Raw genomic sequence first — 14,242 nt, forward strand, 5'->3', positions numbered from 1 at the left:
GGTCATATGATTCCTGCTGCCAAGGAATCATTAATATAAGTTTACATGGCCTCCCTCTCAGGGCCAGAGAGTGAAAAGAGTCGTCCCTTGAGGGGAGAGGTGCCTGGAAGAAGGTCAATGGCACAGTCATAAGGCAGATGAGGAGGAAGAGATGTGGCATTAGACTTGCTAAAAATGTCGCTGAGACCATGGTATTCTGGTGGGACTTTAGAGAGATCAGGCTGGCCATGAGAAGGCTAAGAGTGAGATGGAGCAGCTGTCTGTGTGAAGCAGACTTGATGACAGAACTCCAACTTCGGATTACCCGTGCTGACCAGTCTATATGTGGGTTGTGGCGGCGAAGCCATGGGAAACCAAGGCTCAGAGGAATGCGAGGTGAGGGCAGGACATGGAACTGAATGGTTTATTGATGGTTTCCAGACATCAGCAAATTGATTGGTACAGTCTGGTGAGTGACCCTAACAGATGACCGTCAAGAGCTTGGGTGGGGACAGGTTCGGGCAAGGGTAACAGCTCAATACCCAACTGGTAAGTTAGCTCATCGTCAATTACATTAGCGTCAGCACCAGAATCAATTAATGAGGACAAAGCTTGAGCAAAGCTTGGGCACCAGTATCTCATGAGGTCCACTTTGTGGCTGATTTGCTGTCGTTCCCAATCACTTCCACTTTGTTATAAAACCACTAACAGTTGACTGTGGAACATTTAGTAGCAAGGAACGACTGTACGTGTTGCACAGGTGGCATCCTATCACAGTACCACCCTGGAATTCACTGAGCTCCCGAGAGCAGTTCTTGGGGGTGCAGATAATGGCTGATCTCACCTGGTCCCTTAACCACAGCACTTGTAAAATGTGCACAGTACTGTCTGCATTTCCTGCGTCGGTTGGGAAGAGCCTATCTACCATCTCCACTCTCACCACTTTTTACAAAGACACAATAGAGAGCATATCGACCAACTGCATCTCTATCTGGTATGGCAGATGCAATGCCTCAGACAGGAAGTCCTTACAGAGTGTAGTGTGGACAGCAGAGAATATATTCAGTCCAACATTTAACCCAGTATATCGTCTTCTGTTCACTTCTGAAAATAGTTACAGTAGGGGGCCAATGCAATGAAATGTCATTCTAACGTACACTGTCGTGGTGCAATGGCGTATAGTTTTAAATGTCAATAAGAGTCCATTGTATTGTATTGTTTATTGCTGGCATGAATTAATCAGTGGGCGGCACGGTGGTGCAGTTGTTAGTACTGTTGCGAGAGGGTTCCAGGTTCAAATCCCAGTCTGGGTCCCTCTGTGTGGAGTCTGCATGTTTGTCTGCGTGGGTTTCTCCAGGTACTCCAGCTTCCTCCCACAATCCCAAAAACATGCACATTAGCTTAACTGGCGGCTCTACATTGCCCCTAGGTGTGAGTGTGTGAGTGTGTGGTTGTCTGTCTTTGCGTGTCAGCCCTGGCGATTGGTTGGCGACCAGTCCGTGGTCCGCGGGTGAACCCCTCCTGTCGCCCGTACTTAGCTGAGATAGGCTCCAGCTCCCTGCGACCCTGATGGATAAGCGGTATAGAAAATGAATGAATTAATCAGCAATACCAGTAATCAGTGATCCCAGTGGAGTCTTTCGTAATGAACTCGCTGTGCTGCTGTGGGCGTCCTCGGTCTTGAAAAGAACTCAAACCACAGTTTCAGCTCAGCTGGGAGGGAGTGTGACTACAGCAGGACAAGTGAAGGCTCAAGTTCACACAATGTCACACATGTTTTATCAGTAAGTTCTAACACAAGTGTTACACTGACTTTGAAAAACAACATTTGTGGTGTTTGCTGAAACTGTTTGCTTCACAATGAATCTGTTCAGTATTACTGCAATGTCTGCTTAATGTTCAGTTTGCAAATTGTGCCAACCAGGTTCAAGTTTAAGCTTGTGAAACAGAAGGTGACATATTTTTTCTTGTGTGCATAGTAGAATTTTAATGAACCAAAGTGAGCATCATGTTAAACTCTACACAGGTTTCATATTTTATGCTTGCTGCCTACTTTGACACTGGACTGTTTAAATACGTATGTTTCATGATTGTTATGTTGTTATATGTTTTCATTGTTTGCACCAATTCTTTTCTTGTTGTGGTTATCTGTATGAACAGAAGCTTACATGAACCTATGCACATTTTCCTGTGCAGCCTGTTTGTAAATGAACTGTATGGTAGTACAGGGTTGTTTCCATTCCTGCTGGTTCAGATCCTCTCTGACGTTCACACTGTTTCTACTTCATATTGTTTCTTTCAGCTTTTCTGTTTGTATTCTTATAGTTGTGTGGAAATTTTCAATTTAACTGTCATGTCTTATGACAGATATCTTGCTATCTGTTGCCCTTTACAATATAACACACACATGACATCCAACAAGATTACAATACTTATATGTACAGTATGGTTATATTCTTCTGGTATATGTTTTCTGACAATATCAATGAGTGTCCCTCTGAAGCTCTGTGGGAACATCATTAACAAAGTGTACTGTGACAACTACTCCATCGTTAAACTGGCCTGCTCTGACACTAAAGCCAACAACATCTATGGACTCACTGTCTCTATCCTTTTCTTATGTCCCGTGTCTCTGATCTTTTACAGTTACATGAGGATCCTTAAAGTTTGTTTTTCTGGTTCTAAACAGACCAGACAAAAAGCTGTCAGTACCTGCACACCTCATCTGGCTTCTATGATCAACTTTTCTTGTGGTTGTTTCTTTGAAATAGTGCAGAGCAGGTTTGATATGAAACATGTGCCCAACATGTTGCGCATTTTTTTGTCATTATACTGGCTTACATGTCAGCCTCTCCTCAACCCTTTACTGTATGGCCTGAATCTGTCAAGTATCCATAACATATGTAAACATATAATTTTCTCATGATCCCAGACGTTTACTTATTTGACACATACTGATTGTGCTTCATAAACAGTGCATTTTGTCATAATTTGTAGAATAACGGAAAAATTGTGTACCGTTTTGCTTTTTGAAACACAGGAAACATTTAAGATAAGTGATGATCATGACTGATTTCTGAATGCAATTTTCTTCACATTGTGTCAGATTGAGAAAATACTTTAATAGTGAAGAAAACAAGAGCAACTGTCAATCAGCAGGAAGCATAATTGTCAAGTATAGTTGTTTTATAACCGGATTTCATAACATGGACCCCACTTTCATAGACTGGCTTTTATGTGATGTTGTCTTTTTACAGTCTTTTTACCGTCAATTTTAGCTTATTGGTTATAATTGTATAATTCTTAAATTTATTCTCAACCAGTTTTCTATTTCATTGCTTTTCTTTTACATTTTATCTTAAATCTTCAACCTTGTTCACCAATTGTCAATTTATCAGTTTATTGCCTTTTATTTGTATACGCTTTGTTGGTTTTGTTTTTAAATGATTGTTAAGCACTTTGGAAACCTGGCTCTTGAAAGGTGCTATATAAAGAAAGTTATCATTATTATTATTGTTTGCATGATTTCTTTGTTTAGAAAACTAAAAAGTTCTGCTCAATAAACACATCAACAATGTCTGAAATTTTCTTTGCAAATTTCTGCCACAGCTTAATGTATGAACCTTTGTGAGTTCATGAATTTCTGAAGCAGGTGCTCTCTTCTAACACCACACTATCTGCCACTTGATAGCTATGCATTCCAGGTCCTGTCAGATGTCAAAATGACAAGCAAACAAACGTTATCACCAACTACAAGAATTCACTGTCAAAACTGAGAAAGGAAGTCAAGGTCTGTAAACAGGAGTTTAATTCCAGTTAAACATTTAAAATGAAGTTTTCAGTGTACAGTAGGCTGTACGCTTGTACCAACAGGCCGAAGAACAGTTTCTACCCAGATGGGACGACAATGATGAACACACTTCATTAACCCCTCGGGCTCTATCGTGTGCACTTAACACTTTTATGTTTAGATGTATTTGCTATTCAGATGTATTTATATTTATACATGTGCAGTATTAACTAGGCATCTCAGGCTTGCTCCACACAGTATGTACAATGATAAAGTATCTATATAGGATAAGATAAACTTTATTGATCCCACAGCAAGGAAATTCACTTGTGGTGGCAGCTCACAAGAACAGAGTAGAGTGCAAAAAGCAAAAAGTGTACAAAACAGTTTCAAAAAACATAAAGAGTTAATAAATTAACAGTTTTCAAGTAAACACAGTACAACAACAGCTATATACAAGTATATACAAGTACTCAATGTCTGAGCCCTGGATGTTCACTGGTGTATGTGGTAGTGAGACCAGGGAGTTATATGGACTCAAATGCAACACACAAGACAAAGTCAGTAAAAAGCAAAAAACTTTATTAATCTGATAAGGGAAGCTTTGCAGAGGCAGTTAAACGTCCACCAGGGAGTTGGGCAGGTCAAAGATGTCCACAAAAAGGTTCAATAACAAAAATCCTCTTCAGGAAAAATTTAGCCACAACAAAAAAACATCTTTTTTCTAAAAAAAACCTCCACAAAAGTCCAATAACATAAACCTCTTCAGCAAAAAATTAAATCAAAACAAAAAAACCTTCTTCAAAAAACGAAGTAAAATTCTACTTTATCAAAAGGGAAGGCAGGGGGAAATAACAGAAGCAGGCACGGTCATCAACGGGCAAGGCAAACTGGAAAACAGAGCTGGAGAGTCATGCATAGCAGAGGAACAAACTGGCAATGAGAGATGGGCAGGGGTTGCCTTTGTAACCGGTGTGGAGAACAGGTGAGCAGTGAGGCTGATTGAGGTGATAATGGGCTGACTGGCTTGGAAGTGGGCGAGGGATGAAGCATTCAGGGCAAAACGGAAAACCCAGTGACTCACAGACAGCAAATCATGACAGAACCCAAGGGACGGCTCCTGACATCCCAAAACAGATAAGGGAGAAAGCAGCATTCTCGGGTACCAAGGGACTTTCTGGAGACTCAACACGGAGAGGCAGGTCTTTAGTGGACAGCCAAATCTTCTGTCCCACCTGGTAATCAGGGGATTTAGAGTGATGCCGGCTGGCAGACTTGGCATAACAATCAGTGGAGCGTTGAAAGGAGTTGTGGGCCTGTGCCCAGGTGTGTTGGCAGCGCTGAATGAGGGCTTGCACTGAGGGGCTGGAAACCTCTTTCTCGGAACAGAGGGGACTGGTATCCATAAGTGCACTGGAAGGGAGAGAGACCCGTGGCCGAACCTGACAAGGGTGTTGTGAGCATATTCTACCCAAACCAGTTGTTGGGACCAGGCAGAGGGGTTGGATGACCCAAGGCAGCGGAGGCTGACTTTCATTTCTTGGTTTTTCCTCTCACTCTGGCCATTAGACTGGGGGTGAAAACCAGAGGACAGGCTAACAGAGGCCCCCATCAATTTGCAGAACTCCCACCAGAATATGGATGTGAACTGGGCACCGCAATCAGACGCTATAGCTACTGGGATGCCATGAAGACGGACGACATGCGAGAGAATGAGTTTGGCCAATTCTTTAGACGATGGGAGTTTTTGAAGAGGAATGAAATGTGCCATCTTGCTAAACCTGTCAACTATGGTGAGGATGGTGGTATTCCCGACGGGGCAAGGTCAATGACAAAATCCAAAGATATGTGAGACCATGGACGATTTGGTATGGGAAGTGGATGAAGGTGCCCAGCAAGAGTAACGCGATGGTTTGTGTTGGTTGCAGGTTAACAGATGGCGGCGCGCAGTAGTGCAGCGGCTTCTCACGCTCCCGGGTTTAAGCCCTTTTTTTTGTTGTTTTTGTGCTGGTCTAAAGGCCAACTCTACTTGTTTCGGTTGTCTAAACAAACGCATAAGGTACAGCCGAGCTGAACTTTTTAAAATAAGGGACGGCTCGAACACCATGACCACTACGACAACAACAACAACAACAGCCTCACATCAACTCAGAGCTTCGCTGGGCAGGGATGAAGGCAGTTCTGGCTTCACGAAGGGCCTTTTTGTATGTCAATAGACTGTCTTTCCAGGCTCTCTGGGATTCAGCTGATTTGGAGGAGTACCACTTCCTCTCCATCCGTCTTGATGTTTGTTTAAGTGTTCGTAAATTTGAATTATGCCAAGGAGCTAGCCTCCTATGATTTGTAACCTTCTTTCTCAGTGGGGCAACCATATCTAAAACTGTGTGCAACGTGGCTGCAGTGTTATTAACAAAGGAATCAATTACTGCAGGAGTAACATTTAAATCAGTACGGTCTGTTGTACTGGTACATGGTGCTGAGGGGAGCTGTGATGGGATTGCATCCCTAAATCTGTCTACAGTATCTTCAGAGAGGCATCTGGTGTAGTAGACCTTTTTGTTGTGTGCTGTAAAGTCTTCTAGAGTTAGTTCAAAAATTACAAGTGAATGGTCTGAAAGGAGAGGGTTTTGAGGGACAACTAACAGGTTCTTAGTTTCTAGGCCGTAGGTGAGAACCAGATCGAGTGTGTGATTGTGGCAGTGTGTTGGTTCATTTACTGTCTGAAGGAAACCTATTGAATCTCAGAGTGAACTAAAGGCTGTCTTAAGACTGTCAGAGTCAACATCCATATGAATGTTAAAGTCGCCTACTATAATGACTTTATCTGTACTGAGCACTAAACTAGATAAGAAGTCAGAAAACTCAGACAGGAACTCTGAGTAAGCAGCAGCAGGTGGGCGATACACGACAACTAATAAAACTGGCTTTTCTGACTTCCAATTTTGGTGAGACAGGCTGAGAGTGAGACTCTCAAATGAGCTATAGATGGATTTAGGTTTGGGGTTAATCTGAAGACTGGAGTGGTAGATTGCTGCCACTCCTCCTCCTCGGCCTGTGGCTCGAGGAACATGATAGTTAATATAACCAGATGGAGTTGATTCATTTAAACTAACATATTCTTCATCCCGTAACCAAGTCTGAGTGAGGCAGAATATATCAGACTGATGATCAATAATTAGATCACTGACTTGGAGCGATTTAGAGTGGAGGGATCGTATATTTAATAATCCACATCTGACCGTCCTATTTTTTGGGTCTAAATATTTGCTAGTTTGTATTTTTATGAGGTTATTATGATTAACACTTCTTTAATTTTGTGCTGGTTGGACTATGGGAGCACGAGGCACTGACACTATTTCTATGGGATTATTAATCTTGGTATTACTGTGTGAATTTATATTTTTATTTATTCTAATTTTAACGGAGGGCAGCAGTCCTACAGAAGCAGCAGAGAAGTGTGTAAGACAGCGACTCTGCTTCCTGGCCTCGACCCTGTGTTGTCAGGGTGTTGGTTGTCTAATAAACTTGGCCATATTGGTAGAAATAAGAGCCGCACCACCCCAGGTGGGATGAATGCCGTCTCTGCTAATGAGGCCAGGTTTTCCCCAGAAAGTCTCCCAGTTATCTATAAAGGCCACGTTGTTTTCTGGACACCACCGTGACAGCCAGCGACGGAGCGATGACATGCGGCTAAACATGTCATCACTGGTCAGATTCGGGAGGGGACCAGAGAATGCTACGGAGTCCGACATGGTTTTTGCCAAATTACACACCGACTCAATATTGACTTTGGTGACCTCCGACTGGCGTAGTCGAGTGTCATTAGCGCCGACGTGAATTATAATCTTACCATATTTACTCTTTTCTCTCGCCAGCAGCTTTAAATTCCCCTCTATGTTGCCCGCTCTGGCCCCCGGGATGCATTTGACTATGGTTGCTGGTGTCGGGTTCACATATCGCAAAACATGTGACCATACAAGGAATCTGACTCCGGATTTTTCTCTCTCCTGTGCACCATACAAAATACAAAATAACAAATAATAATAATAAAAAATGAAGAATAAAGTATTTACAAGAAGAAAAAAACACGATATAAATATATATGTACAAACATTGTGATGGTTCATACAATGGAAGAATGTGACTATTGTAGAACTTTTGACCTTAGCAAATCAGGTACAAACAATCGATCAGGTGGGCATATACTAGGTCCAGGCTCATCCACAGAGGCAGCTGTCACCCTCTCCTCAATGTCCCAGAAGAGAGAGGCGACCAGACAGGAAGGAGGCAAAAGGGGTGCTGACTCCACAGGGGAACTGTCCTTCACAAACTGGTGTGACAGAGCATCAGGCTTAACATTCCAGGAGCCAGAAAGATAGGATAGAGAAAAATTAAACCTTGTGAAGAAAAGGGACCATCGAGCTTGACGTGAGTTCAAATGTTTGGCAGTGCGAATGTATTCCAAGTTCTTGTGATCTGTCCAAACAAGGAATGATAGGCATTAGCGATGCGATGATAGGCATTACATAGGTCCAATTTGGTGAAAACACTGCCCCCCTGTAGTAGTACAAAAGCAGTGGTGATTAGGGGCAATGGATAACGGTTCTTTATTATGTCATTGAGGTCTCTGTAGTCAGTGCAAGGTCTGAGGGTTGTGTTCTTCTTTTCGACAAAAAAAATCCAGCACCAACAGGGCATGAGGACGGTCATATGATTCCTGCTGCCAAGGAATCATTAATATAAGTTTACATGGCCTCCCTCTCAGGGCCAGAGAGTGAAAAGAGTCGTCCCTTGAGGGGAGAGGTGCCTGGAAGAAGGTCAATGGCACAGTCATAAGGCAGATGAGGAGGAAGAGATGTGGCATTAGACTTGCTAAAAATGTCGCTGAGACCATGGTATTCTGGTGGGACTTTAGAGAGATCAGGCTGGCCATGAGAAGGCTAAGAGTGAGATGGAGCAGCTGTCTGTGTGAAGCAGACTTGATGACAGAACTCCAACTTCGGATTACCCGTGCTGACCAGTCTATATGTGGGTTGTGGCGGCGAAGCCATGGGAAACCAAGGCTCAGAGGAATGCGAGGTGAGGGCAGGACATGGAACTGAATGGTTTATTGATGGTTTCCAGACATCAGCAAATTGATTGGTACAGTCTGGTGAGTGACCCTAACAGATGACCGTCAAGAGCTTGGGTGGGGACAGGTTCGGGCAAGGGTAACAGCTCAATACCCAACTGGTAAGTTAGCTCATCGTCAATTACATTAGCGTCAGCACCAGAATCAATTAATGAGGACAAAGCTTGAGCAAAGCTTGGGCACCAGTATCTCATGAGGTCCACTTTGTGGCTGATTTGCTGTCGTTCCCAATCACTTCCACTTTGTTATAAAACCACTAACAGTTGACTGTGGAACATTTAGTAGCAAGGAACGACTGTACGTGTTGCACAGGTGGCATCCTATCACAGTACCACCCTGGAATTCACTGAGCTCCCGAGAGCAGTTCTTGGGGGTGCAGATAATGGCTGATCTCACCTGGTCCCTTAACCACAGCACTTGTAAAATGTGCACAGTACTGTCTGCATTTCCTGCGTCGGTTGGGAAGAGCCTATCTACCATCTCCACTCTCACCACTTTTTACAAAGACACAATAGAGAGCATATCGACCAACTGCATCTCTATCTGGTATGGCAGATGCAATGCCTCAGACAGGAAGTCCTTACAGAGTGTAGTGTGGACAGCAGAGAATATATTCAGTCCAACATTTAACCCAGTATATCGTCTTCTGTTCACTTCTGAAAATAGTTACAGTAGGGGGCCAATGCAATGAAATGTCATTCTAACGTACACTGTCGTGGTGCAATGGCGTATAGTTTTAAATGTCAATAAGAGTCCATTGTATTGTATTGTTTATTGCTGGCATGAATTAATCAGTGGGCGGCACGGTGGTGCAGTTGTTAGTACTGTTGCGAGAGGGTTCCAGGTTCAAATCCCAGTCTGGGTCCCTCTGTGTGGAGTCTGCATGTTTGTCTGCGTGGGTTTCTCCAGGTACTCCAGCTTCCTCCCACAATCCCAAAAACATGTGCATTAGCTTAACTGGCGGCTCTACATTGCCCCTAGGTGTGAGTGTGTGAGTGTGTGGTTGTCTGTCTTTGCGTGTCAGCCCTGGCGATTGGTTGGCGACCAGTCCGTGGTCCGCGGGTGAACCCCTCCTGTCGCCCGTACTTAGCTGAGATAGGCTCCAGCTCCCTGCGACCCTGATGGATAAGCGGTATAGAAAATGAATGAATTAATCAGCAATACCAGTAATCAGTGATCCCAGTGGAGTCTTTCGTAATGAACTCGCTGTGCTGCTGTGGGCGTCCTCGGTCTTGAAAAGAACTCAAACCACAGTTTCAGCTCAGCTGGGAGGGAGTGTGACTACAGCAGGACAAGTGAAGGCTCAAGTTCACACAATGTCACACATGTTTTATCAGTAAGTTCTAACACAAGTGTTACACTGACTTTGAAAAACAACATTTGTGGTGTTTGCTGAAACTGTTTGCTTCACAATGAATCTGTTCAGTATTACTGCAATGTCTGCTTAATGTTCAGTTTGCAAATTGTGCCAACCAGGTTCAAGTTTAAGCTTGTGAAACAGAAGGTGACATATTTTTTCTTGTGTGCATAGTAGAATTTTAATGAACCAAAGTGAGCATCATGTTAAACTCTACACAGGTTTCATATTTTATGCTTGCTGCCTACTTTGACACTGGACTGTTTAAATACGTATGTTTCATGATTGTTATGTTGTTATATGTTTTCATTGTTTGCACCAATTCTTTTCTTGTTGTGGTTATCTGTATGAACAGAAGCTTACATGAACCTATGCACATTTTCCTGTGCAGCCTGTTTGTAAATGAACTGTATGGTAGTACAGGGTTGTTTCCATTCCTGCTGGTTCAGATCCTCTCTGACGTTCACACTGTTTCTACTTCATATTGTTTCTTTCAGCTTTTCTGTTTGTATTCTTATAGTTGTGTGGAAATTTTCAATTTAACTGTCATGTCTTATGACAGATATCTTGCTATCTGTTGCCCTTTACAATATAACACACACATGACATCCAACAAGATTACAATACTTATATGTACAGTATGGTTATATTCTTCTGGTATATGTTTTCTGACAATATCAATGAGTGTCCCTCTGAAGCTCTGTGGGAACATCATTAACAAAGTGTACTGTGACAACTACTCCATCGTTAAACTGGCCTGCTCTGACACTAAAGCCAACAACATCTATGGACTCACTGTCTCTATCCTTTTCTTATGTCCCGTGTCTCTGATCTTTTACAGTTACATGAGGATCCTTAAAGTTTGTTTTTCTGGTTCTAAACAGACCAGACAAAAAGCTGTCAGTACCTGCACACCTCATCTGGCTTCTATGATCAACTTTTCTTGTGGTTGTTTCTTTGAAATAGTGCAGAGCAGGTTTGATATGAAACATGTGCCCAACATGTTGCGCATTTTTTTGTCATTATACTGGCTTACATGTCAGCCTCTCCTCAACCCTTTACTGTATGGCCTGAATCTGTCAAGTATCCATAACATATGTAAACATATAATTTTCTCATGATCCCAGACGTTTACTTATTTGACACATACTGATTGTGCTTCATAAACACTGCATTTGTCATAGTTTGTAGAATAATGGAAAATTTCTTGTTGTTCTTTTTGAAACACAGGAAACATTTAAGATTAGTGATAATGATGGCTGATTTCTGAACGCAGTTTGCTTCACATTGTGTCAGATTGAGAAAATACTTTAATAGTGAAGAAAACAAGAGCAACTGTTAATCAGCAGGAAGCATAATTATAGTTGTTTTATAACTGGATTTCATAACATGAACCCTCCTTTAATAGACTGGCTTTATGTGATGTTGTCGTTTTACAGTCTTTTTACCGTCAATTTTAGCTTATTGGTTTTAATTGTATAATTCTTAAATTTATTTTCAATCAGTTTTTTATTTCATTGCTTTTCTTTTACATTTTATCTTAAATCTTCAACCTTGTTCACCAATTGTCAATTTATATTTCGTTTATTGTCTTTCATTTGTATACGATTTGTTGGTTTTGTTTTTAAATGATCGTTATGCACTTTGGAAACCCGGTTCTTGAAAGGTGCTATATAAAGAAAGTTATCATTATTATTATTGTTTGCATGATTCTTTGTATGCTTAGAAAAACTAAAAAGTTCTGCTCAATAAACACATCAATAATGTCTGAAATTTTCCTACTGGTCTTTGCAAATTTCTGCCACAGCTTAATGTATGAACTTTGTGAGTTCATGAATTTCTGAAGCAGGTGCTCTCTTCTAACACCACACTATCTGCCACTTGATAGCTATGCATTCCAGGTCCTGTCAGATGTCAAAATGACAAGCAAACAAACGTTATCACCAACTACAAGAATTCACTGTCAAAACTGAGAAAGGAAGTCGAGGTCTGTAAACAGTTGTTTAATGCCAGTTAAACATTTAAAATGAAGTTTTCAGTGTACACGGTCATAGGCCTTCTCTGAGAACGGAAAACACATGCAGCCAGACTACCATCTGGCAAGCAGTACAGTACCCTGTACGCTTGTACTGAACTATCTTGTGTACTTAATGCTTTTATGTTTAGATGTATTTGGATTCAAGAATTCAAGGATTCAAGGAGCTTTACTGTCATTTCACACATGTAGAAACGTGAGGTGGAACGAAATTAGTTTCCTCGGTCCCGGTATAAGCCCAATAACCAACAAAACGTAGTACTACAAATATATAATAACACAACACAATATAAATATAAAAACAACCAGTACTGTGCAAATGAAACGAGTAGGGTAAAGTTATGTGCAAAATGGCTGCATTGTGCAATGTTCCGTGAGTGGTTGTCGGGGAAGGGAGAGGGAGGGTGACGTGTGTGTGGGGTGTAAGGTATGGGGGTAGCAGCAGGGGCTACAGAGGACCTCCAGAGTTCAACAGTCTCTCAGCTTCTGGGAAGAAGCTGTTCCTCAGTCTGGTGGTCCTGCTCTTGATGCTCCGCAGCCTCCTGCCTGAGGGGAGAGGGACAAACAGTTTGTGTGAGGGGTGGGTGGGGTCCTTCATGATGCAGGAGGCCCTTTTCCTGCACCTGGAGGTGTAAATGTCTGTGGTGGTGGATAGGCTGCGTCCCACAGTCTTCTGTGCAGCTTTCACCAGCCTCTGCAGAGCCTTCTTCTCTGCTGCAGAGCAGCTGCCGTGTCACACGATGATGCAGAAGCACAGGACGCTCTGCACCACACATCTGTAGAATGATGTCAGGACTGAGCTCCTCAGTCCGGCACGCCTCAGCCTCCTGAGAAAGTAGAGGCGTTGTTTGGCATTGTTGACTTCAATGCCCACGTTGGTGACAACAGTAACACCTGGAGGGACATGATTGGAAGGAACAGTCTCCCAGATCTCAACCCGAGTGGTGTTTTGTTGTTGGACTTCTGTGGTGGTCACAGCTTGTCCATAACAAACACCACGTTCATGCATAAGGGTTTCCATCAGCGCACATGACACCAGGACACCCTGGGCTGGAGGTCAATGATCGACTTCGTGGTCGTGTCATCTGGCTTTTGGCCATATGTTTTGGACACTCAGGTGAAGAGAGGGGCTGAGCTGTCCACCGATCACCACCTGGTGGGGAGTTGGATCTGCTGGAGGAGGAGGAAGCTGGACAGACTTGGCAGACCCAAACGCATTGTGAGTGTCTGCTGGGAATGTCTGGTGGAACCCTCCGTCAGAGCGATCTTCAACGCACACCTCCAGGAGAACTCTGACCAGATCCCGAGGGAGGCTGGGTAAATTGAGTCCGAGTGGACCATGTTCTCCAACTGCATTGTGGAAGCTGCTGCTCAGAGCTGTGGTCCTAAGGTCTCTGGTGCCTGTCGTGGCGGCAATCCCTGAACTCGATGCTGAACTCTTGGTTGACTTACTCTGGCAGACCGGGGCGTTGGTCCCTCTTTTTAAGAAGGGGGACCGGAGGATGTGCTCCAACTACAGAGGGATCACAATCCTCAGCCTGCCCGGGAAAGTCTATTCCAGGGTACTGGAGAGGAGAATCCGGCCGATAGTCGAGCCTCGGATCCAAGAGAAACAATGTGGTTTTCATACCTGGTCGTGGAACACTGGAGCTGAGCCTTAAGGTGAAGGTCTACATTTACCCGGGAGGAGCCTGGAGTAAAGCCGCTCCTCCTCCACATCGAAAGGAGCCAGTTGAGGTGGCTCGGGCATCTGTTTTGGATGCCCCCTGGACGTCTTCCTGGGGAGGTGTTCCGGGCATGCCCCACCGGGAGGAGGCCCCCGAGGAAGACCCAGGACACGTTGGAGGAACTATGTCACTCGGCTGGCCTGGAAACGCCTTGGGGTCCACCCGGAAGAGCTGGAGGAAGTGTCTGGGGAGAGGAGAGTCTGGGCATCCCTGCTCAAGCTGC

General features: G+C 43.5%; 2 protein-coding genes across 2 annotated transcripts; both read left to right on the plus strand.

Annotated features, from left to right (window-relative positions):
• The first annotated feature begins 1,657 nt into the window (after positions 1-1,657).
• LOC124058756 (olfactory receptor 1509-like) lies at positions 1,658-3,115 on the plus strand. The gene has a single exon (XM_046388287.1). It carries the CDS (start codon positions 1,988-1,990, stop codon positions 2,903-2,905), a length of 918 nt encoding a protein of 305 aa, XP_046244243.1. The 5' UTR covers positions 1,658-1,987; the 3' UTR covers positions 2,906-3,115.
• A 7,015-nt stretch (positions 3,116-10,130) lies between these two features.
• Positions 10,131-11,378, plus strand: LOC124058757 (olfactory receptor 1509-like). The gene has a single exon (XM_046388288.1). It carries the CDS (start codon positions 10,461-10,463, stop codon positions 11,376-11,378), a length of 918 nt encoding a protein of 305 aa, XP_046244244.1. The 5' UTR covers positions 10,131-10,460.
• The last annotated feature ends 2,864 nt before the right edge of the window (positions 11,379-14,242 follow it).

The sequence above is a fragment of the Scatophagus argus genome, chromosome 5 (genome assembly GCF_020382885.2).
Source record: "Scatophagus argus isolate fScaArg1 chromosome 5, fScaArg1.pri, whole genome shotgun sequence".
NCBI classification, from domain to species: Eukaryota; Metazoa; Chordata; class Actinopteri; family Scatophagidae; genus Scatophagus; species Scatophagus argus.

Bases quoted from the DNA above. Each gene is read 5' to 3' on its own strand.
- LOC124058756 (XM_046388287.1), top strand. From the start codon at position 1,988: ATGTTAAACTCTACACAGGTTTCATATTTTATGCTTGCTGCCTACTTT.
- LOC124058757 (XM_046388288.1), top strand. From the start codon at position 10,461: ATGTTAAACTCTACACAGGTTTCATATTTTATGCTTGCTGCCTACTTT.